This window comes from Calidris pugnax, unplaced genomic scaffold (assembly GCF_001431845.1).
Source record: "Calidris pugnax isolate Ruff unplaced genomic scaffold, ASM143184v1 scaffold28, whole genome shotgun sequence".
NCBI classification, from domain to species: domain Eukaryota; kingdom Metazoa; phylum Chordata; class Aves; order Charadriiformes; family Scolopacidae; genus Calidris; species Calidris pugnax.
In genome coordinates this window covers 10480301-10506876 of record NW_015090842.1, presented here as the reverse complement: position 1 = coordinate 10506876, position 26576 = coordinate 10480301, and the positions used below count along the sequence as shown (strand labels likewise).

The 26576-nt window shown below is 49.0% G+C and overlaps 2 protein-coding genes across 3 annotated transcripts in view; one reads left to right on the top strand and one right to left on the bottom strand.

Moving 5' to 3' along the window:
- Window positions 1-7335: 7335 nt before the first annotated feature.
- PSMD7 (proteasome 26S subunit, non-ATPase 7) lies at window positions 7336-13903 on the top strand. The gene is made up of 7 exons (XM_014942493.1): window positions 7336-7493; window positions 8423-8514; window positions 9842-9934; window positions 10802-10899; window positions 11206-11286; window positions 12793-12884; window positions 13419-13903. Exons 1-7 carry the CDS (start codon window positions 7420-7422, stop codon window positions 13855-13857), a joined length of 969 nt encoding a protein of 322 aa, XP_014797979.1. The 5' UTR covers window positions 7336-7419; the 3' UTR covers window positions 13858-13903.
- Window positions 13904-16828: 2925 nt separating this feature from the next.
- WWP2 (WW domain containing E3 ubiquitin protein ligase 2) overlaps window positions 16829-26576 on the bottom strand; it is a 42834-nt gene continuing 33086 nt past the window's right edge. For both annotated transcript variants that reach the window (XM_014942546.1, XM_014942547.1), the window contains exons 12-24: window positions 25689-25770; window positions 24934-25062; window positions 24569-24647; window positions 24340-24411; window positions 24164-24252; window positions 22770-22929; window positions 21323-21456; window positions 21054-21194; window positions 20358-20478; window positions 19900-20004; window positions 19263-19359; window positions 18245-18317; window positions 16829-17995 (exon numbers count right to left, since the gene is read on the bottom strand). In XM_014942546.1, coding sequence (XP_014798032.1) covers window positions 17896-17995; window positions 18245-18317; window positions 19263-19359; window positions 19900-20004; window positions 20358-20478; window positions 21054-21194; window positions 21323-21456; window positions 22770-22929; window positions 24164-24252; window positions 24340-24411; window positions 24569-24647; window positions 24934-25062; window positions 25689-25770 — 1382 coding nt within the window. In that variant the 3' untranslated portion in view covers window positions 16829-17895. The remainder of the gene's footprint in view (window positions 17996-18244; window positions 18318-19262; window positions 19360-19899; window positions 20005-20357; window positions 20479-21053; window positions 21195-21322; window positions 21457-22769; window positions 22930-24163; window positions 24253-24339; window positions 24412-24568; window positions 24648-24933; window positions 25063-25688; window positions 25771-26576) is intronic.

Here is a 26576-nt window from a genome sequence, read left to right as displayed (position 1 = left end):
TACAACAAACAGATCTGCAAAATCCCTATGCTACAGATTACTGCCACGACAGGTCAACCGAAACTGTAGTTTTCCATAAGCTAGTGCAGCAATTATGGTGGGGTCTGTTGGCTGTTGTAATAGCTGCTTCTGGATAAATAACTACTACAAGTCAGCCACCAAGAAACATTTTTCTTAAATTTCTCAGTAACATGCTTTCACGAGCATATGAACTAGGATGATAATAGTACGAGTCCTACTTCCAAACTATTTAATATACAATATGATGAATGAAAAATTGTTTGTCCCACGCACACTTTGTACAGTTGAAGGGGATTTATTTAGGATCAATAAATAGGTTTGGCAAGATCTGTGCTGCTCCACGTTTCTTGTTCTGACAATACCACTGTACATTTACCCTGTTCTAACACTTATGTACCAACCTGCTGCTGACCATCATCAAAGAAAGTACAGCAGACCAGATATACCTTTGGTCCTTTAGTTCAATGTTTTTCTTCATAAAACACCACATTCAAGAGCTACGCAATAACTTTGCTATGAGTGCAATCTGCTTATAGCGTGGCTTTTCTTAAAGGTCTGTCTTTAAAAGAAACCAAGAGTAAAACCAAAGAAACAGCTATTGTCCAAAATGCCTTCCAAGCCCATCCATCACGGTTTGCATGACTCAGGGACAAATGGGTACTGCCGCAGCACTGCTGTAGTTATTTGGGCACCATAGCGTGGCGCTGATTTAAATATGAACAAGGTTTAATGCCTCTGACCTTTTTCAGACTCTCTCTTCCATGTGTTACGACAGTAGCCCAATGGAAGCCAAAACATCAAGAGCAACTTCACAAGAAGTTTTAGGTTAACAATTAAAGATTGTTATATCCTAGATTATATTCGAAAGTACTTTTTGCAAGTCTGTTCTCCTTCTATTTCGAAGGTGCCTGTGCAACAACACTGGACAGCTGAGCATAACCGGAGCTCACAGAACTTTGAGCAGCTGAGTGGTGAAAGCAGCAACGCATCTCTTTCCCAGGAAGAGGCTGTAGGTGGCAGCATTTTTATATGGAAAAAAAAGAATTCACCTTTTTTTAATATTCAATTTATAGTCAGATTCTGAGTGCTTTGCTCACATATAAGGATATTTACTCTAGCAATCAGTTCCTCCCACACGGCTATGTTTGTTAATGAAGTGCCATACAATCATCAATATTTTGGTCTAGACAAGAAGATAAATTTTTCTATCTGCTGATATTCAGTCACTCAAATACAAGTTTAGAAACAGAAGAAGCAAATGAAATTTGGCAAAATAGCACTATACCCTAGGAACATGGCTCTTTATTTAAAATAGAGTATTTATATTACTTCCTAACTAGAATTCTTTCAGCTTTGCAGAGGTGTATGATCACTTTTAAAAAACAACCAACCAAACAAAAAACCCCCTCTAGTTTAAGAAGTCCTATTAAAGAAAAAAAAAAAAATCATACAAGAATTAGCACTGGAGAAAAAGCTAGCAAATAAACCAAAGTTGAAAGTAAGTTTCTTTCAGACAGTCTATTTTTCCAGATGCATCATCAGCATCTGCATGTTAGCAATTTTTCATTATTTATAAATGTATTACAGGAACGCAGCCAAACTACAAGCCAAGAAGTCCAACACACACATTTTTAAAAATAGGGAATGTGTCTTGGTTATAGAACAAAAGAACTCATTTTATCACTTGGCTTTACCGCTTGAGAAAATGGCTCCTGGTGTGCTGAACTCCATGATAAATGTGCCCCCTCTAGATCTTTATTGCCCTTGTAAATCAAAGGACTGACAGCAGTTAATAAGAAAGCTTTTGAGTGGTTTTGAAGTTTTGCTTTGTACAAATAAAATCTCATATTAAAGAATTTGCTAGTCCTCAAGGTGTGGAAAAATGAGTATGACTAGAACCTGTTGTGCTTTCTTTTTTTAACTGTTTCCACTGTTTTCAAAAATCATTTTGTAGCAAGGGTACCAGAATAAAATAAGCAAATCACTCTGTATTGAAATATAAAAATTAGAGTCGGTGACTTAGTTACTTAAAAAACAAACAAAAAACTTAAAATCTTTCTGCCGTTTCTATACCCTGCAATGGCTGGACAGGGCAACAAAATCAGAAGCAACAATATACAACATGTAAGATTTTTCCATAATTTTACATTAGATGCTGACAATACTTCTACAAACCATTTTTAACTAAAGAAAGTGATAATTCTACACCAAAAAATGATCCATTGAAATTCCACTGTGATACTTTTATAGGGAGGATAGGACTATTTGAGTCACCAGCTAACGCAGAAGTATGAACAAAAGTTTTTAAATCCATTGCCAGAAACTACAGCGATATTCACCAATGGCCAAATAGTGGTAAACAGCATGAGTTATATGTGTACCTTCTGGTCAAGCAACAGTACCCTATAGGGAAACAAATAAATTACTATAACACAAATATTTAAAGATCATAATATGGAGTGAACAGATCAATTTATAATTACAGATTTAAAAGTTTGCTTTAGAGATTACATTCTAGAACAGACATTTGGAAAAAAATGGTTATTTGGAAGTCTTCAGAAGCAAACTATGGTTTGGATAAGGACACTCTTTATGGCATCATGCGTTGAACATACAGCGTCGGCATTTCACTGAATTAGTTTAACCAAAACAAATGAGAATTATTGTTGTAGTGGCTTTCTGTTTTGCTTCCATGGCTTGCATTTTCCTTGTTCAATTCCAGGCAGGATTGTTCCTTCTAACAGTTTATGGCACAACCTGGCCGAGGAAATCTTAACAGGAACTAGTTATTTGGACAAAGCTAAGCATATTTATAGGGAAATAAATAAATTCCCTGTTCAAACTGGTAGCACAAAGGTATTATGTGACAAACTATCAATGGGTCTAAAGAAAGCCTAGCTTCTCTTGACTGGATTTTTAACACATTTTTAGAGGGCATCTTGATGAACATACATGTTAGCAGACATTGTCTCTTTAACTGTTCAGTTCCCCCTGCCCCAATCCAGAAAAAATAAAGTAGGGTTCTTCTTTAAAATCAAAGACAACCAGTATTAAAGGAGTGCATTAATAAGTGTCATTTAGGAACAGGATCCAAAGTTACAGGCATCAATATTTCCCAGCTGCATAGATCTTTTGTTGCCAAAGTCCCAAGAATGTCACTTTTCACTAGCAGACACTAGAAAAGCTACAGGTAAAAAAAAAGCAAATCAGTCTGAAGTGTTACTGCCTTCTGCATGATCTCCCCTCCTCCCTACACCTCGAGCCTGCTCTGCCCACAGCCCACCATCTGCTTGCTTATGCACTTCCTTCATGCACTCTGCCCTTCAGGTAGGTAGAGAACCCCCTTTATCTGGGAGAGACTCAGCGACATGGATAATCAAACCTTTCTTCCCAAGGAAAGGCTACTGATCAGCAAACAGCAGCTCCTTCTCAGACACGATGGAAAGAGACACATCAAGAGCTGTACACAAAGCAGGCTGTAAGTCTGGAGGGTGTAGCCATCCAAGGCTCAGTTCATGGCCTTGATGAACTGAGGTTGTTACTGTGGCCTGATGGTATTTTCATTTAAAGCACTGTTACGCTTCTAACTCTCATCATTGAACAACACCTAGAAATACAAACTGAATGTATTCAGTAAATGTATGCCTTCCCTAGTCTATATGATCAGACTCTTTTGTGATTCTGCCAGCAGAATTACCTCCCTTTTTTTTTCCCCCCTATTACAAATTTCCATCACTGCCCCCCACGCCCAATATTGACAGATTGAAAGGAGAAGGCAAGAGATAAGGCCACTAAAAGTGTCCCTTGGCTGCATTATTGTGATTTTGTAGGGCAGCATTAGTTAAATTAGAAAACAGCTGGCGAGCAGAGACTCCATAAAGCCATGCTTGATGGCTGTCCAGAGAACATGTCACCAATCTAATAATGGCACGGGGCAATTCCCAGAAATAAAAAACAAGTTTCTGAAACATCTAATTACGTCACACTTTAAAAGCAAATATTAATTTCTGATGGAAGGTCAAACATTCCTGAGATAGAACTGTGATGTGATCCCCATGGCAGGAAAAGAGGTCAGAACATGACAAAAGATGTAGACACTGCAGAATCTGGGTCCCAACAGTTTACTTCCCGCTGCTTCACAGCAGCTGACAGTGGCAGATCTTGGTTTAGAAAAGCCTACAAAGATGTCCTTTTGTGCCCCCAGTAAGTATAACCGTACACTTGAGGAGAGTTTACAACACCTAACAAATCAAAAGGAAGGGAATAATGGCAGAAAGTGAATTGAGAATGAAGTTACAGGTTGCACCACTGAAGTCAGCATTCACTTTCTGCAAACAAACTTTCTTTTAGAATGCAGCCACAGCCAATACAACATGATCAGGATAGCTAGTTCAGACATAGCAGATGTCCATCTCCACAGACAGCATAACATTTCTTTGCTGCTGATTTCCCCCTTGAGATGATCAAGGTCATTTTTCAAGGAAGACTAGAGATTGTTTTAACATTTATAATCATGAATTTGATATTTTCTTTTTTGACTACTTTATGATGACTGATTCTTGGTTTTCAATCCAGAAATTATTATTAAATCTCTGAAAACAGTTATGTGTAAGTTTGGAAGTTTGTGGGGCTTTTTGGTTTTGTGGGTTTTTTTGTTAGGTTGGTTTTAAAAAAAAAAAACCAAAAGCACAGCAATTACTGATGGTATCACTTGTTCCATTTGAAAAACAAACAGCTCCCTCCCTCCCCACTTCAGGGCAGTTGCCAGGTGCTCGCATACTGCAGAACCTCTCTAAACTTTGAGTTTCAGCTCAGCAATCATGAGCCAAATCATATATAAGTATTGATGTTTGCCACTCCACAGTTAAATTACATCAAGCATCAATGCAATCAACTCATTAGCTGTTTTTTATTGAGCACCAACATTCATTACTTACTTTTCAATTCTTTGATTAAGCAACATATTGCCTGTATTCCCAGTCTACATCTACCAGCTGATTAGCTCAATAATACTGATAATCTTCTCAAGTCAAAAGAGCTGGGAAGGGAAGTAACTGAAATCCCTATGAGCAGACTCAATTTACTCCTTTTGTGTATAACATCAATACACTAAACTACTAGCAATACAATCCAGCAAATGAAACTTCAAATGTGCTAAGTTAGAGAGTAATTTTAACAAAAAGTCACAGCAGGTCATTAAAATGCCCCTTAATTGTTTCTAGATCATACTCCGTTATCCTTCCACAACCTTCCTGGCATGCTGAGATTTTAAATCTCTTCTCACTGATGCAAGAAGCAAGAACAGAATTGAAGTGTGATTGTCACATACGGAGTCTGAATGCCAAAGGTCAAAACAGCTTACTGGTATGCTGGCCCACTGCACCAAATTTTATATCTTTTCTGTCCCTTGGTTATTGCCTGACATGATTTAACAACTGTAATTCCTTATTTAACGATGTCAAAGGTTTTTAGGAAATTGACTGTATTTCACCAACGATATATTTCTTCTTGATTACAGAGTGGTTAAAATGATTTTAAACCAAGACAGCAAAATAAAGCAGTAATAAAATCAATAAAAGGTGCTTAAAACATTCCTTCTATTAGGTAATGGCATTTAAAATATCCGTAGCTTGTAATGGCACTTAGGATATGCCCAAAAATCAATGAGCTAAATTACTTATTGAACTAGTTAATTTGAACATTGAGTTTTATATGTATATTGATAAAACAAGCTGCAAGAATACTGGCTATATTTGAATTTCACGGTCAGATGTCTCCCTCTGCTGGAAACAAAAAAAAAATATCTAAAAACACCACCAGAATATTTTTTTTAAAACGAGCTATACTAAAGGATGTAACGTCTAAAAAACTCCACAAGAGGTCTCTAATTCTCGTAGAGTTTGTCAATTAATGCTGCTTTTGCTGAAACCTGCAAGTGTTAGAAGATGCTAAACAGCAACACACAACTAGATTTCTCCCAGAATACTGCCATTTAGTGACACCCAAGAAATATGCGAAAAACACATAATATGTGGGAAAAGCGTAGAAAATAAGGGATATCATGTGCTTTAAAAACAGTGAGACTACCCTCAAGAATTTTGCTAATAGTTCTCATGTTAGAGATTCAGGAGTAACAGCCTCAGGTTGTTTTCTTGCTAGAAGTAAATTACAAAAACAAACAAACAAACAAACAAGCTCTGTGTCTACCAGTCCTACTCTCAAGGTGCAGAAACCCTCCTACAAATACAAGCCTAAGCACTCAGTTTAGTCAGTTTCACCTTTACATTGAAGACAGCTGTGCTTCAGAGAGGAAAAACATTTGCAAAATAAGAGAGGCTGAAGGATGTCAGGTTTGCCTACAAACCCAAACAAATTAGCCTAACACAGTCCCCTCAGAAGAAAGCAAACACTGATAGTAATAAAGATTTCTGCCTAGTTACATAGACTTTTATCTCTGCAGTATTGGGAAGCCTGAAGTGACTCGAAGCTCTGGAACGAGAGGCCAGGAGATGGAGTTCTTTCCAGCACAGCCTGCAACAATTCCCCAAGTTGCAGAGACAGAACACAGGAGCTGAGGCAGAACACACAGCTCAGGGGAGGATTAGTGCTATTAGTGCTCCATCAAGAGGACAAGACAGCACCCCCGCATTTTAAACCTGCAGTCTAGCGGTAATGGTAAGACTATGACATCATTCTGAGGCCGCTCTCTCATTTTTTGAAAGGTCATGGTGATTAGGAGACGTTCCTGCCAACTGGAAAAAAGGCAAATGCCACACTCATCTTCCACAAGAGCAGCAGAGGGAGCCGGGGAAGGCTGGCCAGCCCCTGACACCTCTGCCCCTGGAAGGATTATGAGGAAAAACTCTCGCAGGCCATTTAATCAGCCGGTGAATAAGGGACACTCTGGCTGGAGTCGGAGGTGGGTTGGCGGGGCTGTCCGCCTCCCTCCGAACCTGCCTCTTCAGACCCCCGGCTGGCAGGAACAGCCCCGCAGCCGCCCCCTCCTCAGGCAGGGCGCGTCGAGGCGCAGCTGCAGGGCGCAAGGAGACCCGCACCCCAGGAGACCCCCAAGCGAGGGGCCGCTCGCCGGCCCCCCGCCTCCCTGCTCCGCCGGCCCGCCCCTCACCTCCGGGCGGAGCGACCCGACTTCCCCAAGATGGTGCCGCGCCACCGACGGCGGAGCTGTACCTTCCCAAGATGGCGGCGGCGGTGCCTCCGTCTTCCGCGACCTCTCCAAGATGGTGTCCCTCAGCCGACGACCTCTTAAAGATGGCGGCGTTTGGCCCCGCCCCGCAAGCGGGGCAGGCTGGGAGCGGGGCCGCGCGCGGCGGGGAGCGGGGCCTGGTGCGGGGGATCGGTCGGGCCGGGTTGGCGGCGGAGCGGGGCCGGGCGGTCGCCATGCCGGAGCTGGCGGTGGACCGTGTGGTGGTGCACCCGCTGGTGCTGCTCAGCGTCGTCGATCACTTCAACAGGTGGGGCCGGGCGGGCGCGGCGGCGCCGCTGCGGCGCTGAGTCACGATCACGGGCCGGGCCGTGAGGGGAGCGGGGCCGTGAAGGAAGGGGCGCGCGGGGCCGTGAGGGGAGCGGCGCGTGGGGCCGTGAGGGGAGCGGCGCGCGGGGCCCCGGGGCGGGCAGATGGGGGTGGAAGGGACCCCGCGCCGTGAGGGGAGCGGCGCGGCCGGGCCCGGGCCGGTCGCTGGGTGCCGAGGGCCGCCATCCCGGGGTGGCGGCGGGAGCGCGGCCTGCGGGAGCCGCCGGAGCCCCTGCCCCGCCGCCGCCGTTGTTTTCCTCGTCAGGAGGAGCGTGGGGAGCGCTCGGGTGCCGTGAAAGGGGCTCGGAAACAGCGTCCTGCCCCTTAAAAACACGAGTGAGGGGAAGCGGGGCTGGCTCCTAAAGCCTCAGCTGGCTGAGCAGGGGGATAAGTCCCGTCCTTCTAAACACCTGGTGTAATTTGTGCCTAATTTAACTTAATTGCGCCGGTTGACAAGCCGTTTTCATGTTAAAAAAGGAATAAATCTTGACAAGGCGAACGAGCCTGCTGTTGTGAAAGCAAATGGTGGATGGCACCGAGCAGTTTGAAGAGCTTACTCACTTTTTTATGGCCCATTGTCCGGCGGGGAGGCCGCAGCGGTGCGTATTTTGGGTCACATCCCCCTCCTTAGCCGCATCGGACCACATTCTGCATCGCAGGGTTACCAGGTTTGGTCCTGAGGGCACCAGAATGCCTTTTTTCGAGTTGTAAATTAACAATCAGTAATAAAACGATCATAACACTTTTTCTTCTGTTCCAAAACACGTTGTGTTTAACTTGCAGAAATTAGCCCGAAACAGCTTGTCTGCTGTTACCTTCTTTCCCGAGTCAGGGTTTTTGTCGGCGGAACTGACAGTCTTTTCCATTTAGAATAGGAAAAGTTGGAAATCAGAAGCGAGTCGTCGGTGTGCTGCTGGGCTCGTGGCAGAAAAAAATACTAGATGTGTCCAACAGTTTTGCAGGTGAGTTTGGGTGTCCTGCCCTTGTTCAAACCTACTGAATTATTTAACAGATGAGTTGCGTTTGTTTGGGGGTTTTTTTAAGCCACCCTGCCAGACCACAGATTCTTCTCTCCACAAATCAGCCTATATCAAACAAAAAAAAAATGCTGAGTGCTGTCAAAAATAGACCTATTCCAGCCAGTCTTGTGCTGCACCTTCCCTGTTAAATTGTGCAATGTGGAATGTGTCAGGAGCCGGATGTAAACCTCTTCTAAAATGCTGGTGAATATTTTGCTGCATTGGACTCGCTGACCTCTGCTGAGGGATCAGTGTCTCAAGGTGTAATGCAGAAATCGCAGCTCCCGGTGCTGATGTAGCTAGTAGCTACTTGTGTAAAGATTTCATGACTATTTTAAGCTTCATTTCCTTTTCCTCAGATTTTTGTCCAATTTAATACTAGTCCTTTCCTTCAGGATGTTGTTAACAGTGTTGGAATAGTTTTCTCTTAAATACTTACATGTGATGGTAAAAGTGCTTCTTGAATGCGTGGCTTTTGCTGACCCGTTTGTGTTAGTTGGATCCTTTCCTTCCCAGTGGGGCTGCTCTGTGACAAAGCAAAATTAGCTCAGTTTATATATGGAGTTCTTCTCCCAAGTGTGGACTTTTTTTTTTTTTCCAACGTTTAGAGGAACTTTTTTCCATTTGAGTTGAAGAGAGTTGTTGGTTTTTTTTGTCTTTCAAATGTGAAGCTTTTACTGTACTTATAAATTAAAAGACTGAAACCAGGTTTTGTTCTCAGAACTGAGCCTGTATCCCTGTATACATGCTAACTGATAAAATTACAAGTTGTTTACTCAAGGGTAAATCGTCCTTACTTAAAAGTGCCTCATTGTCTTCTAGTAGTCTATAATAAAGTGCTGATGACGTGTGTTCTACGCTGAATGCTAATTTTGCTGAATGCTAATTTTTCTCTACGTAGACTGCTGTTGATCAACAAGCTGTAAAGTGTGCTGGGGTACTCAGTTTGTCACATCAAATGTCTCTGAACGCTGTTGAGTCACTTGTGTATGTGGGAGGATTTCTCTCCCCGTGCTTGATGTTGTCCACTGGGGGTAACCCTCAGAACTCAGAGCTTTGCATTTTATTTCTCATTCTAAACTGTTAATTTAGACACAGCCTGTGTCTGAGAGAACTGAGGGCACTGCAGGTGAGCTTGTGCAGTGCAGTGTTGTAGAACACTTGAAACTGATTAAAATCAGCCAAAGATATCCTAAACCACAGTGCTTCTATAAACATTTTCATTCCGGAAGTTGGATTCTTAAATATTGATCTTTTGTTTTATTCCCAGTACCTTTTGATGAGGACGACAAGGATGATACTGTGTGGTTTCTAGACCATGACTATCTGGAGAACATGTATGGAATGTTTAAGAAGGTCAACGGTAAGTTGAGGTCTTCTTGCAGTCAGGGATGTGTTCCTAGAGACTTTAAAGACTCTATATAGGGAAGTGAATTCATAGTAAGGTAGAGTTAATTGCTCACACAACAAGCCACTCTGTGCCAGTGCCTTGTGTGGCTTCACTTTCACTGATGGTTTTCCATGGGTTAACGTGTGCAAGTCATGCATGTTCTTAATTTATGCATTGCTAATTTTTCCAAGTGTCCTGGCAGTTCTGTGTCTTCAGAATAATTCAGATTTCAAAAATGCCATTATTTCTGAAGAATTTCAAGCTTTCTCGTCTATAACCCATTCTACGCAGATGTGCCCTGAAATTAGTTTTTTATGAATGTAAACATGACAAACTCACATTTTGGAAGTAATGACTCCAGTTGTTCTTCACTACTATTTTTTAGAAGTGTCTTTACTGCTCAGTGAAACTTCAGAGCTGAATGCTCAGTCAGAACTTCAGTTCCTATGACTTTTCTTAGCCCTGAAACCAATTGTCATTCTCACAATACAGTTTATATTTCTAAAATTTTTTCATCTCTAGATATCAGTTTCAAGCTGTCGCATCCTGATATCTGCAAAATTAATAAATGATACTAAGTAGTCCAATTTAGTTAAGAACCCAGGAGTGAAGTTATATGTGTGATTAGTAAGCTACAATAAGTTAATATAATTAGTAAACTGTCTTTGTCACTAGCCCTGTCACTGTTTTGCCTACTGTAATTAATTCCCCCCTACTTTATACTCATCTTCTATGCATCCGATTTTCACCCTTTATTTGCTAGTTCAGTCTCAGCCTAAATCTTTCTGCTGTTGTCTTACCACGTGATTCTGATTTCGAATCCTTTCTGGTTTTGCTCAGCTAGAGAAAGAATAGTCGGTTGGTACCACACGGGCCCGAAACTGCACAAGAATGACATTGCCATCAATGAACTGATGAAAAGATACTGTCCTAACTCAGTAAGTGCAGTGCTTTTTTTGTTTTGGGGTGGTTGTTTTTTTTTCCCTCTTCCTAAATAGGGGATCTGAGAGGACTCAGTCCCCACATTTGTTACTGGTCATACAGGGTGTTAAAGACTTGGTAGCCGTAAAGTGATTGAGGAACAGAGTCTTTTGAAACAGCTATAGATGTCTTTTCTCAGTGCCTGAAGTTAGCACCTCTGAGCAGCCAGCGTACCATTGCTGGGCAGCAAAGAGCTGACTTAGGGGTTTTTTCTAGTCTTTGAATGAAACCCAGTTTTCTGAAATGTTTGCTTCTTCCATAAGGTGCTGGTCATTATTGATGTGAAGCCAAAGGACCTGGGGCTGCCCACAGAAGCTTATATTTCGGTTGAAGAAGTTCACGATGTGAGTATTTATTGGTCTCTCTGCCTCCTTTGAGGAAAAGTGTTTCCACTAAAAGATGGCTGTTAGGATTGCCTTATTTTCTGAAGGATGTATGTCCCATGGCACGTAGCTGCCTTTTACATATGGGATGTTGCATTCACTAGTGAGGGCCTGTGACTTGTGACCAAAATCTGCTGGATCCAGAGTTTAAATCCCAGTCATAATATAAGCCTTTGTAACTAAAGCTTTCATCCACCGATGTGCTCGGAAGAAAAGCTGTGTGTTTTCTGTTTGACTTAAGGAATTCCACAGCCCCAGTTGTCCGATGTAAATGCTTCTGTCCCGTCCGTGGCCATGAGGAGAGTCACAGATTGGGAATGCTTTTAAGATGTCACTGTAACACGTCAGCCTGTTTGCAGAGGTGTTCTGAGTAATTGAGTGCTTACTCATTTGTGCACCTGCCAGTGCTGGGTAGGTAGGTTGGGCATGAGCAACACTTACTAATCACTTGCAGCACCACGCAGACAAACAACACACAGCAGTAAGTCAGCTTTAGCTTTTCATTTGCAATTATTTGATTTAAATTACATTCTGGATGGATATAAAAAAAATTGATCTTTTTGCCTTTATGAGGCTCTTAGTATGGAGAAGAGGCTGCTCCCAGTATTTATTCTAGATCTTGTATCTGTAGGATTTGTTCTTAGTTTTGTGAATTCACAGTAGTCCCAGTGGTGCTTTCTATTTACAGCTGTGTACTGGTTTAGGTAATGGTTTTGAAAACATGTGGGTAAAACTACCTCATTCTCAGAAATTCAGCCTCTGAATCTCTCAAGTATCTTCCTTAATCACCAGTGTCTAAATTGTAATTTTCATGTGATTGTTCCAGCCCCCCCCACATTAGGGTTTCATTTCTGGATCTGCATATATGCTTCTCACTGGCTGAGAGCAAATGTCAGGATGGCACAAGGTATCCCTAAGTGTAGTAAGATTGTATTGGGAAGAAAATAATTATGATACTTAGTGAGACTTTGTTATACCCACCAGTACATAGACCAGCAAAATAAATTAATTGAAAATTACACAGAGCAAAAGGAAGAAGAAATTGCTGTGGGCTGGTGAGAGTTGGTAACACTAATTAAACCAAGAAAAATCCAACTAAGTCTTTCCTCTCTGATTTCTTGTGGACTGTTTATAACTACTTCGCTTGTTTCATTAATACAGTTTCTCATATTCTTATCTCAAATTCTGTTTTTAAAAGGTGTTGCGATTCACTTGCAGTCTTCTGCCCTTAGCTGTGTACCTCAGTCCCCTGATACTCTGTTTTGCCATAATTTGCCCCATTGCCTCTTCCTGATCCTGTACACAAGAATAAGTTAATTAAATTAAAGTCACTGGCTGTGATATTGTGCGAGTTGCCCCACTGGTGGCTGTTGAGACAGCTGTTCTGGGTAGTTAGGATGCACCTTTGTGCCTGTGGTCACCTGTGTGCTCAGTCTGACCGTGTCTCCTCTGTCCCCACACCTGAAGGACGGCACTCCGACCTCCAAGACGTTTGAGCATGTCACCAGTGAGATCGGAGCAGAGGAGGCAGAGGAAGTTGGTGTTGAACACTTGCTACGGTAAGCGTCTGTAACGTGAAAGCCACCTTACAAGACCTGTATAGCAGTGAACATGATCCATCTGGCATCTCCCAGTGCCAGCTTCCCCGGGGGAAAGGCGGATCTTGTTAAACATGCTACTTAAATTCTAAAAGTGTACTCATTTAATGATCTTGCCTGGTGGCCCCCAGCCACCTTCTGGCTCACGGAGCAGGACGGCATGGGAGTGTGGCTGGTGGGGCTGTAGCTCTCCAGTCAGGAATCCTGTTGTTTATTTCTGTCTATCCCTCTAACTGGTGTTAGAAATATTATTCCAAAGAGAACATATACACACCACTGAATTCAACAATCATCTATTTTAGAGATACCTTGTAACTTACATCAGTTTGTTTGCATTCTTTTGACTTGAAGCCTCCATTTCAGTTGTACTTCAGCTGTGCTTTAAACTGCTTTTCTTTTTAAGCTGGAAAGATCTCTTAAGTGAACATGCCTGCCTATTAATGAGAATGCAAAGTAACATTCTAATGCTGATTCTTTCCGTTGTGGCTGTTTCAGAGACATCAAGGATACAACGGTGGGCACTCTGTCCCAGCGGATCACAAATCAGGTCCATGGCTTGAAGGGACTGAACTCCAAGCTTCTGGACATCAGGAGCTACCTAGAGAAAGTAGCCATGGGCAAACTCCCCATCAATCACCAGATCATCTACCATCTTCAAGATGTCTTCAACCTGCTACCAGATGTCAACCTGCAAGAGTTTGTCAAGGCCTTTTATCTGAAGACCAACGACCAGATGGTGGTAGTTTATCTGGCTTCTCTTATCCGTTCCGTGGTTGCCCTCCACAACCTCATTAACAACAAGATTGCCAACAGGGATGCAGAGAAGAAAGAAGGACAGGAAAAAGAAGAAAGTAAAAAGGAGAGAAAAGATGAGAAGGAGAAAGACAAGGAGAAGAGCGATGTCAAGAAAGAGGAGAAAAAGGAGAAAAAGTAAAATGTGTAGTTTTTTTATTTGTAAATTAAAAATCTTGTAAACTAAATCAGTTTGATTCCGGATTCATTTCTCTTGTTGAAATGGTCAGTCCTCTGCTTTCCTCTACTTTGGTATCTGCCTTTTGTGTTCATTAGAAGGTGGCTGGATAGATCGTCGCAGCAAGCAGACAGGTGCTGTAGGGCAGGCCTGGCACTTTGGGTCTCGGCATCGGGCAGGGCAGGGGTAAAAGCCAGGGGGAAATTTTTAATAATTCTTTGTTTTTTAAGTGCAGGACTCTCCCAGTGCTCCTTCAAGGACGTTTAGGCCAACAGGTGAGAATTTCTACCCCATACTGTGTTAGCCTTCTTGCTGGCTACTTGTCTTGCCCGACCCTGAGTTTTTACTGTGAGAGCTGGTTTCTTAGCATCACTTCTTTTTTTGAGCCGAGGAGGAGGTGCTGAGTTTTGGGAGCCCCAGGGATTGAATGGGAAGGAGGATGTTGGTACTGCTGGCTTTCTTCCAGCTGTACCTCCTACTGGGCTAGTTTGGGTTTTGCTTTCTTTTTCGCTATCTTTGCTAGCTGGCCAGGGGCAGGATCAGAGTTGGCTGTTTTGATACCTCATACTATGAAGAAAAAAAAAACAAAATAGTAGTAGATAAAAACTTTCCTGCTCTGCAGGAGTGGAAACATAGAGGGGAGAAATGGGATCCTGCTCCAGTGAGGTAGGAAGATGGTGTGTGGTGCTTCCACGCTGTGAAGAACATCTTCCTCCCATAGACATCAGGTCATTAGGCTTGCAGTGTGCTTATGTATTTGCATTTTTCAGGACTAATTGATTACAATTAGCCAATTTCATGCAACACAGACATCTGTATATTTGATCTGGTTCCTATTTGCACAGTCCCTGGACAGTGTAGTGCAGGTGGTCCATGGCTATGGCTTCCCCAGCTCTGTGCCAGTGACAGAACCAGCTTTGCTGCTTGCCAGGGGTGGCACAGAGCACTCTGCCAGGCCACGTCTTGCTCCTCAGGCTTTGTGGTTAAAATATCTGTGGTGGCACCGGAGCAGGCTGGCCTCTTGTGCTGGTGTGACACCAGGGAAGCACTGGAGAGCCTCCCTTGGACATTTTGGGGGCAGCCACACCTATAACCTGCCATCCTGTACCATGTCACTGTCCCACATCAGGACAACAGGGACAGGGAGTGCAGGTTTCTGCCATCCTGGGCCAAAGGGGCAGGATGGACATGTGCTGCAGCATCTCCTAGGAGGTGGGGCAGAGGAGGACAAGCCTCTCCCAGGGAGAAGATGCCACCTCCCAGGCCAAGGCGTGAGCAATACCCAGGGCTCTGGGTGGACAGGAGCGCTGTGTCAGCACACCCCTGCCAGGAGACTGCAAAGTGCCAGAGCCTGCTACAGATACTGAAGCATTTATTCTGGGATTGGGCTGGCACCGGCTGTGCCACGCTTGGCACAAGTACAGACTATTTAAAAAAAAAAAAAAAAAAAAACTTCAAGTCTGATCCCCTTTTCCATCTCTTTTCTGTCAAAAAGATGCAGCCCAACCCCAGCTTCCTGACCCCTGAGGGCAGTACATTTCATATTTCTTTGCAGTGCTGAAAAGACTTGAGTTGACACTAACAATCTGCACTGGATAATATCTGCCACAAAGTATGTTTCCAATTGCATTTGGATGTTCAGGTCCCATATAACTTTTGCCCGTAGAGTATCTCATCTCAGTTTTTCTCATATGTTTAGATCATGAGTATGATCTCTCTTTCTTTTGCACCTGTGTCTTCTACTAAATGAACTGGACCAATCCCATACTGAGATATCTAGGCATTATTTCGATATTACTACTATCAGTACAAGCTGGAAGAAATAATCCTATTTACTAAAATTATATAATTAAATCAGTTATTTACATTTCTAATAAGAATTGGCTGGAGTACAGATTATGACTTATTTTCTTAAATGCATGTTTGGCAACCACTGAAATTTCTCCTCAATATAAAACTAGAAAACTGAAGAAATACTTTCTTCCTGAAATTTGATAATATCATTTATCTAATTTTGCCCAGTTTCTATAATGGCAGAAACTGTCTCTAGCTTTAGAGGTTCTTTGGAGCTGTTTTTCACAGCTGCTGCTGTCTTGCACATTGGAAATGAACAGAATATTGAAAACAACAGTAAGGTCTAATTATGTTAACTCAAACATGAATGCCAATTGATTTTTAATATAGATCTGACAGGGACTCTATTGCAGCTCTCAGCTGCACTGCTTTGCTTCCATCGTATGATAAAAAAAGAGGCATATTGATGTTTTCTTTCACTGTCTCATTGTGTGTTTTCTAACAACTGATTAAGTAATTAACCTTTTCAAAACCCTCAGTCTTAACCTATCTGTATTCACATTGAATTTTGTGAATTAGGTCATCAAAGAGATTTGAAAAATCCCACTGAATTGGAATTTGCCTCTAAGTAATTAATAAAAAAAAAAAAAAAAAAACAAAAAACCCCACAACAAACAAAAACCCACACAAAGAACCAACCAGCCAAGGCAGCTGCTGAAAAGCAAAGTCATGGCAAAATTAGGGGATGGAGGCTGTCCCTGGGTGATATGAATAGTGGGTTTGTTCAGTTCTGCTTGTGTTGGATGTGGGTTTTTTTTACTAAACACTGCCAGCCTATGGCCATTGGCCTCATTCACCTGATTTTTGTTCCACCAATGCTGCTCTGGGTGGCACAGGGAGGCAGCTCCAGCCCTGGCACAGCATCCCGAAGACATTTTTAGCCCGGTGTGATTATAGGTTGGGCGAAGGCAGGCGGAGGAGCAGCTGCGCCCAGCCTGGGCACCACGCACATGGAAAAAAAAGACATATTATTTATGACGCCACTGATGAGTCCTGGGCCCCCATCACTGGCCTGTCCCTGCACTGCAGGGGGCTGTCTGTCCCCCCGCCCCGTGTGACACACGGACCAGGGACACACACCTCGGCAGCTGCGTACTGTTTATTGCACAAGAAGTCGGCGTCGCTGAGGCAGGATGGTGCAGTACAAAACTATCCGGTTACCAGTCAAAAGCTATTGCAATGTCTTGTATCCACAGACTTCCTTTATGTACAGCTATGTACAGCAACGCTCACGCGGGGCCCTCTCCCCGGTGCACGCTGTCGGGGGGGACGGGACACACAGCAGTGGAGGTGACATCCAGGCGAGGGGGAGAGGCCAAATCCTGCCCTCACCCGCAGCTCCTGCCACCAGCCCGGCCAGTGACAGAGGGAACACAAGGAGTTTGGACCAAACCCATCACGAACCAAGCAAAGCCACGTGTGGACTGGAGCCCCCGAGGCTGCTGCGGAGCACCAGCTCCGAGCAATGCTCCACTTAAATATTAAATACAACGGCACAGGGGCCACACGCTTGCAAATCAAAACACACAGCAGAGGTGGTTGGCCAGGCCCTGGGTCTGAGCAGACACGGGTCTGGCGTGGGAAAGGGCCATCCCAGTCCTCCATGTGGTGCATCAGCCCCAACAGCATGGACTAAGGGGTTCCCTGGTACCTTTGCTGGGTGCAGGATCGGACCCAAATGTGACCTGAGAGTCGGTTCAAGAGCCATTTCATTTCCCCTCCTCACCTGCATCTATTAAAATGCCATGAAAAGGCAGAAAACGCTACGGGGGAAAAAAAACAGCCTGTGCCCAAAACAGATTCTCATTGAGCTGTGCCTGCCAGGGGGGACTGGGGTGCACCACACGCTGCTGCCAAGGCCCAGGGTGTCACCCATCCCCTCTGTGCCTCAGGAGCTGAGCGGAGCCAGATTTTTACATCCACCTCCTCAATTGGTTTGGGGAGGGAAAGGTGGACCCCGTTTCCCCCCCAGGGGCTGCGTTAGTGCCGATCTCGCACAGGAACAAGAGCAACAGCGTCTGCAGCTGCCTGTGCCCCATCCTGCGGAGAGGGCTGGGCGCTGGGCTGCGCCGGCACCGGCGGGCAGGACCTCCCGTCGGGCAGCGCTCCAGGGCCTGCCCCGCACCCGGGAAAAGCACCAAAGCTCCATCACTCCTGTCCAAATCCTTCCGTCTCCTCAATGGCATAAAGCAGCTTCTCCTTCAGCTGTTCGTAGCTCTTGTAGGGAGGGAGATCCAGGCGGTTAAAGCTGGGGAGACAGCAGAGGCTGTGAACAACACAGCAATCCCCCTTCTCCTCCCCACCACAGGGTCCCCTCCGGCCTCAGCCCCACACACCAGCTGTGGTGAGATGCACAGCCAGGAACAGCAGAGCAGCTACGTCCCACAGGAACGTGGGTGGAGGGGCTGGAGGGCGCCCAGGGCCCCATACAGCCCTGCAGAGGCTGCCAGTGGTTGTCCCCGTGTGCTCCTAACGGGGCCGAGGAGAAATGACTTACCATGTATGGCTCCGAGGCAGCCACGTCTCTTTGCCAACTTTATCGATGCAGAATTTCTGGGGCCCGTTGCTGCCTGTTAATGATGAGCACAGCAAATCTCATTACATGACCAGGAGCTGAGAAAGAAAACCCTCCAACACACCACCTCGTGTGTTGGAGCCTCGCGGCACCACCTCATTTCAGCCAGCAGATCCCACCATCACCCAGCCCTCATGATCCTGGAGACACATCGGAGGCATAAATCCACAGCAGCACTCGCTGCCCGTTCTCACCCCTTTGCAGACAGGATGTACAAAAAGCAAGAAAGGAGAAAACTGAAAAGCACATTCACAAGCAGAGAGAGTTAACAGCACGGCTTCTAAGCAGGATGGTTAAATACTAAGTGCTAAAACATATTTATCTGTAGACCCGCAGGACCGAGCTGGTCCATTTGAGAGTTTTAAAGGGCCTGGTTCAGGAAGTCTGAGTCACTGAGGTCACTTTTTAACAGATTGTGAATGCTGGAGAGGTTCCAGGGGGCTGGAAAAAAAAGCTAATATGCCAGCAAGAATAAATAAGTGGTCTAAGTTAGCTGGTTAGCTTGACACCGATTCCAGGAAAGTAAGGGAAAGGCTGCTACGGGCCCCAAAAAGTAGCAAATTAAAGGATGAGAGCAGAATAATGCCACGCTGTGGTTTTCTGGAAAAGGGGTTTCATCGCACAAAAATCAAAATTAAATGTAAAAGATCAAGTCTCATTCAAAATGATTCAAAAATGAGATTAGAAGCTGGACTGACAAAGTTAACTGTGGCGGCACAGTTCAGGGCTAAGGAATTTCTCTGGGTACAGCACGTCACCAGATTAATCACCGCGCTCAGACACAGAAGATCCTTCACCACTTACGTGCTGTGGGCTGCCTCGCACTCTGTGACAGACACACGGACAGCCAGGTCCCACCCACTGGCTGCCAGACTCAGCTACTGCCCCCACTCGCTCCCCTGGGACCCCCTCCCTGAGCTGAGCACCCCGGAACACGCACCGATGAGCTCTGCGAAGCCCCCGACCGGCAGGCGGCAGGTCCCCGTCACAAACTGCAACAGCCGGATCCTCTTCTCGTTGTCCATCTCTTTAACCACCTACGACGAGAATGCGGGAGGAGAATGGGGTCCCCCATCACCCCCAAACCTGCAGCTCGGCTGGGTCTGGGGCACCATCCTACAGCACAGCTCCTGCTGTGAAAACACCGTGCCCACTGGACGGCCGGGCTCTGACACAACCAGGGCAGTGCAGCACACTGGGTATGTGGTCCAGCCCCACATCCTGGGGGACAAGGAGCAGCCTTGACCCCCTCCAGAGCCATTTTTTGACCCCCTTCTCTCCCGGGCAGCACAGAGCAGCACAGCCTGAACTGGCACAGCTCTGTTTCGTGTCACCCCCTCCCACCAACAGGCCCGAGAGCAGCAGCTATTGCTAGAAGCACGCTGACCACTAAGTGCTGCCTGCTGTCCTCGGCGGTGGCGCTGGGGACTCTGCCAGCCACAGCCAAATGCTTCTTGCTGAACACATGCTCACAGTTGTATTTTGTTCTTTCTCACAGCCTGGTGAGGCTGCCTGTCCCAGGCCTTGGGCAGGGGACAATCCCAGGGCTGGGGAGCAGGACAGAGGCTGGGACTGACCTGCCAGAACCACTGGATCTGTTTGCTGTTCTTGGTGTAGTGCCGGTAGATGGTGTTCTTCTGCCAGTCGTTCATGTCGATCTCCTGCATCCCGCACAGCATCAGCTGGGGACAGGGGACAGTCAGCAGGGGGACAGAAAGAGGGCCCTGCACCCGCGCTTCGGAGCACTGACTCCCCCAGTGCTGGGCTGCACAAGGCACAGGCTCCAGCATTGGGAAATGGAGGTGTCTGGGAGGAATTCCTTGCCTCCAACAAGACACTTTCTTGCTAGCGGGGCCACCCCACAGACCCAACCTCCTGGGGCCAGGGTACCCCCATCAGCAGAGCTGGGGGGCAGAGGGTGCGAGCGGAGCCTGTGCGCTCTGCCGTCACCACGTGCCATTCCCGGGACAGCCTGCGGCAGGTTGGGAAGCACCAGTATCTCCACGTCTCCATCCCAGCGCAGGCACCAGCTCACCTCCAGCTCCTTCTCGTCAAAATACCGCAGCCACTCCAGCGGCACCACCTCGTTGAAGCCATCCAGGAAAGCCTTGGTCTGTTCCTCCACACCCCGTGTGAACCTCCAGTCTGTCAGCAGCCTGGGAAGGCAGACAGCAGTCGGCAGGCAGCCAGCACCGCTGGCCCGGCACAGGGAACCCCAGCCATCCCTCCCACCAGCGGGGAGGGCCCTGGGAGCCAAAGGGGTGTGTGGGGAGGGGGAGAGGGGCTCCTGTGTATCACCAGGGCTCCCCTCAGTTCCCACTAGAGGGTTTCTCTTTCCACCTCTGAACAAGCAGACAGCCCTGAGCACAGACCAACAGCTGTGGGGAAACGAGGGGTGCAAACCACGTCCCCTGGCTGGAGCCTACGGTCAGCAGCAGGAGTTGGCCCTGGCAGCCCCCAGCCACGGACAGGCAGGGTGAGCAGCCACAGGACAGGGTTTTCTCCTGTCTCACCCTCTCTCCCCTCTCCTCTTTCCTGAAAGTACTGGCAACTGCCCAGGCAGCAGCAAGCCAGACCGCAGCAGAGCTCGGCCGCCCGCGCCAGCCCATACTTGTCACAGGCCACGTAGCCCAGGGAAGCGGCCACGTCCCAAGCCCCATGTTCCCACCCAGAACTGCCCCGCAGCCAGCGGGGGTAGGCGCCCGGCCCCTGCCTTGGGACGCCCACTCACATGATATACTCCTCCTTGTTTTCCTCTGTCACTCGGATGCTCTCACCGCCCTCCTTCAGCTCGTGGGTGGTCACCTTGCCCAGGATCTCCATGTCCTGGATGAAATATAGCTCCAGGCCACACTCCTCCAGGCTGTTCTCCCTGCAGGAAGACACCGGGATGTGATTTCTGATGGAGGCACCCGGCAGCAGCGAGGGACTGTGGGGAGGAGCACTGCCTCCCTGATGGCAGGACGGGCCCCAGGCTGGGAGGGAGAGCGGGGCACTCACTTGGTCCAGACGATGGAGTTGTAAAACTCGGGGTCGATGGATTCCAGGTCCTTCAGCGTGGGCCGCTTGTTCAGCATCCGCTTGTAGAAGGGCAGCGTGAAGCCGGTATCGATGAACTTCCCATGATACAGAGCCTGTGGTGGGGAGGTGATGCCAGGTCACAGGGGACCCCAGGACAGACCCGTGGGGCGAGACAATGCTCCACCAGCGGGGCAGCCACAAGGCAAAAGGGAATCACCCCTGGGATCCCAGGGCTGCAGCGCTCACTCCTGGCTGGCAAATGCCATGGGGAAGGAGCTGGCTCCCCCCAACAGCGCTGCCCGGGGGTGGCTCACTCAGTGTGGAGTGTGTTCACAGCCCCTCTCCCCTCCCCACCACAAATTCCACCCCGTCTCCTTCTCCCCTCACAGCTCTATTAAGAGCACTTGTTTAAACAGAGCTGTGCTGCGGCTTCCCTGAATCCCTGGCTTCCAGGAGCCCCAAGGCAAAGGCAGCCAAAAATAATGCAGACGCTTGTCTAGAACGGCCCAGCGGTGAGTAATAGTCTGGGGTTTTATTGGTATCCTGCAAGGCGCAGGGCAAGGCAGGACAGAGTGAGGACCTGAGCAGCGTGCAGCCACCTCCCATGCACACCTCGTAGGGCCAAGGGCCAGGGCCCCTTCCCTGAGCTCAGGGAGCCCCTGCCAGCCCCGGGCCAGGCAACCCATGGCAAATTTGCCTTGGGGAATGCGAGACAAACAGGAGGAGCCGCTCTGAGGCTCGGACAGCTGGAAAATCTCACACTGCTGGGGCTAAAAATAGTCCCCGGAGCTGCAGACCCAACAGCACCTGGGGTGGAAGCCAAAGACCTGGAGCCCACCACACAGCCCCGAGAAACCAGGTCCCCTCTGGCCCCAGGGCCGTTCGCTGGATTTAAAAGGCATCACCCCACAGTCTTCCCTGCAGCACCCCCTCAATGGCCTGTCTCCCACGGACCCACACCTGAGTGGGAAGGAGCTTAAGGGGGGTGGCAGTGCTGAGGCAGAGCCAAAAAGCCCACAGCACCTTGGGGCTGAGGCTGAGGTCCCCGCCACCACGGGTGGCCCAGACGAGAAAGGTGTGAAGGGGGAGAAACGTTGGTGCGGTGCTGTGCTCCCCTTGGCATGCCTTGGGCTGACAAAGGCCACCAAGCCTACAGCTCCAGGGATACTGGAGGCATGGCAAGGAGAGCACCTCATCTAGGACACCCATGGTGCTGGGGCCCTCAGCCTCAGCCCCACGCTGCCATCAGGGTTAGGGTTCAGAGGGCCACAGAGCCTAGCACAGCCATGGACGCAGAGCTTCCCCTCACCCCGCCGACCATCCCAATCCCCTGCAAGGCCCCTTCTCCATGGGGGGGACACAAACGAAGCATCTTGCCTCCCATCGCCTCCTCGACCCCTCTTGCCCCATCACCCCAAGCTCTTACCATGGCGATGAAGCGGCCGATGAAGCGGAAGTAGGTGAGGTGGTCGGGGTTGATGGAGGAGGCCGGGTTGATCTGCAGGCAGTAGTTGTTCTTGCCAGCGTATTCGAAGAGGCAATACATGGGGTTGAGCACCTCGTGGGACAGGAGGAAGAACCATTCCCTGGGGCAAGAGGAATGGGGAGCACGGTGATGAGCAGCTCGAGGAGCTGGGGGCACCCAGAGGCTGCGCAGGGAGGCTGCACCCCGGCGGAAGGGACAGCCATGTGCCACCATAGCACACCCCACACACACCAGGTGCCCATCTCCTCGGGGTGCCAGTGCAAGCCTTGGGGCCTGGTGTGCCTTGGTGAGGGTGTCCTCTGCCCCAGGGATGCTGTGCGTGGTTTGTGAAGGGCTTCTGGAGACACCAGCAAGAAACACCCCAGTTTGCTGGAGGCTCTGATCAGAGAACCAGGGATCCCAGCAGGCACCACGTGGCTCAGTCCCACCCAGGCTGTTGTACATGTATACACACACACACTACTGTGCACACACACCCTGAGCCTCCCCACACGTGCTCCCCCCAGGAGCCCCACGCCGAGCTCAAAGCAGTGCAAGACGGGTACCGTCCTGGCTTTGCTCCCCGCGCTGCGCAGGGAGACGGGAGTCCTCAGACGCAGAGGCAGCCCCGGCATCCCGTCCGTGGTTCTACCCTGTGGTAGAACAGCATGACGTAACCTACCATAGGGTAAAACCACTGGCAGGACACAGAGAGAGGCGGAGAGCGGGAGCCCCTGCACCAGAGCCGGGGGCAGCGGCACCACGAAGGAGGAGCAGGCGAGAGCGGGAGGCAGGGGGAAGCATTAGCCCAGCACCAAGGCAAACGCTCCGAGCAAGGTGGCTGGGGCTTACAGGGACATGGAGGCCCCCCTCCAGCTGAGACACAGCCCACACTGTGTGGTTACACCATCCCCGGGTGCATCTGCATCCTTGTAGCAACCATATCCCACTATGTTTGCCCCAGCACGCACCAAATGTCCCGGGGAACACCAGGGCCTGTCAGCTGGGGGGAGAAGAGGCTGCTTGACCCATCACCACCACGTCTCAGGGGCCGCAGGCACCGGCACTCAGCACCCATCAGCTGCAGGAGAGCCCCAGCCAGGTCCCCCAGCCCTCTCTGTGCCGGGGACAGGCTGCTGCGATGCTTTTAGTGTGTTCCACCATTCCCAAAACCCACACCATGTCCCATTCAAACACCCTTGGGCTCCTCTGCCCAAGCAGGTGCTGCAGAAAGGTGAGGCACCCCAAGTGCAGTGGCCGGACAGACTCCCCTGCTGGCACTGTCCCTTAGGGATTCACGCCGCAGGCATGGCACAGACCTGTCCAGGAGTGTGGCTTGGCACACTGGCACTCACCTGGCGATGCCACCATAGTCCAGGCCCTCCTCTCCTCGCATGATGATGTACAGGCGGCGCCGCAGGTCATACGGCTTCATGTTCATGATCTGGGGAGAAGGGGAAGCATTACCGCGGGCTGGTGCGAGGGCTGGCTCCGCACCCCCCCAGGCTCTGGGGCCTCAGCACCTCCTCACCTGCTGGAAGGAGTCCTCAAAGAGCGTCTGTCGGGAAACACTGATCTTCACGTGGCTGGGCAACGCGTTCGACTACGAGCAAGGCAGAGAGACGCAAGGCTTTGTGCAGGCTGGCACAGAGGATGTCCTCACCCACACCTGCCCACAAGCTCAGGCTGTCCACACACCCATCCAGCCCTGAAGCTCAGCAGCCCCCGAGCTGCTGGGCCCCTCTGGCCGCTCTACTTACATGGCAGAGGAAGCGGAACTGGTGGTACTTCCATCGAAAGCTCCGATCATACGCCCCTGGGGAACCACCCTGCTTGCTCCTGCAAAAGCAACATGAGCCTTAGTTCAGCATCCTCAACCTGCCCTGGAGCGAGCTGCCCAGCCCCAGCAGCCTCATCACCCACCAGGTTGGAGGAAGGTTGCTGGGGCACAGCTCACCTCCACCACAACCAAATGTGAGGCCCTAAACCCACTATTCAGTGTCTTTGCAATAAAGCTGACCCACTTCCCCCACTCAGTGTCACAACCACAGGAAGGCAGCTCGAGCCCCAGCTCCCAGTGTGCAGCCCGGCTGCAGAGTGAGAAACCCAGCCCAAAAATGCTTACCCAGACTCAAATCCAGGGCGTGGGTCCTTGAAGGTGGTGGTGCGAGTGTTGTGGTCCACAAAGTAGCGCACACCCTCATTCGTGTACTTCATCTCCCAGCCGGGTGGCAACGGTGGCTCCTGGATCATCCTGCCAACAAGAAAGGGGTCAACGGGCAGGCACCTCAGCTGTCTCTCACCCTGAACTGCACCCTCCAAATTGCTGCCCTTGGGAATCACCTTCAATTTGCAGCTCTGAGCCAGGCAAAAGGCAGGATTCATGGTACGGGATTAGTGAGCACCTGCCTGAAACCCAAAACAGAAGCCCCACCTGGGCTGTGCTCTCGGCCACAGCCAGGACTGGCCACAGTTACAGCTTTGCTCTCTGTCTGTGGTAGAGGTGGCCTCAGTGGAGACCTGGGCCAGGTCCTCAGCCAGGGCAGGTCTCTGGAGAACCGCAACCCAGCGCTCTCAGGAGTCCAAGCAGAGCCGTGTAGAAGGCAACAGGGCAAGAAGTACCCCTTTCTGTCCAGAAAGCTCTGCAGTCTTCCCCATCACTTCCTCATCTCTACCCTCAGCTCCTGCAAGCCAAGGGTTCAGTGCCCAACCCTCCTGGGCTCCAGCACTGCTTGCTCGCTGCCTGCAGTTCTCAGTGCTTTTGGCTTCCCAGTGCTGCGGCTCGCTCGGTCCCCCAGCATGGACACCACTCAGGAGCCCATCGCGTGGACCTTCTGAAACCACAAGCATCTTCCCTGCCTCTCCCCACAGGCTGCCTACCCCTGTGTGCGGGGGTCTTCCCACTGGGTGGTCCGTGTGTTGTGGTTCACGTAATACACTCGCCCATTGTCCTGTCTCTTCTCTAAGAGGAAAAGGAGAGGAAGCGTTAGTTGGAGGACCCTGATCCACAGTCCCAGGAACAGCCCTCCCTTTTCCCACATCACAAGAAGTGTGTTGGCTCCCCCCGTCCCACCTCCCTGCTGACAACTGCCCCAGCTCATTTAGAAAAGGCAGGATAAAAAGCCCTATATTTCTTCTAGGTACACAAGCTGCTGCACCTCCAGGCTGGCTTTCTCCAGTGCCCTCAAGGCCAGCGTGCGTGGAGATGCCATGGCAGAGGTGAGCCCTGCCAATATGCTGCCAGGCTGGCACAAGAGGTGTGCTTGGCCATGCATCTCACTGGGCAGGTAGCACATGTGCTCTCCTTGGACACACAGCACTCCACAAGCACGGCAGCCCTTCAGGAGGATCTGCAGGTGCTTTCTCAAACGCATCCAGACTCCCTGCACGGCCCTGCTGCCAGGGCACAGCTTGTGCTCCTGGCATGGGCTGCACGGGCACACACACCCGCACCTCCTTCTGCTGTGCACAGGCGTAAAACAACCATGCCACTCACACCAGCACCGCTGCCTGACCCCCCTGTGCCTGCAGCCTCACACACTTGTTGCACAGCAGCCTCCCAGCACATACCCCCCTACGTGTGCCACACACACTTCCCCAGCCACCCCCTTTCCAACACACACTCACGACACTATTTGAACACTCACGACACTATTTGAACACTCAGAACAGCAAGTGCCTCCCAGCTATGGCTGGGCACCATGTGTGATCCTCCACCCTGCTCCAACCCCCCCGACCAGCCCCCAGGTGCCTGCACCCACCCCACGC

What these genes read in the sequence shown, in the direction of transcription:
- PSMD7 (XM_014942493.1), top strand. Translation starts at nt 7,420, where the DNA reads ATGCCGGAGCTGGCGGTGGACCGTGTGGTGGTGCACCCGCTGGTGCTG. An exon ending in TGTGTCCAACAGTTTTGCAG is followed by an intron (nt 8,515 to 9,841) that starts GTGAGTTTGGGT and finishes TTTTATTCCCAG; the next exon opens with TACCTTTTGATGAGGACGAC. An exon ending in CGGTTGAAGAAGTTCACGAT is followed by an intron (nt 11,287 to 12,792) that starts GTGAGTATTTAT and finishes CCACACCTGAAG; the next exon opens with GACGGCACTCCGACCTCCAA.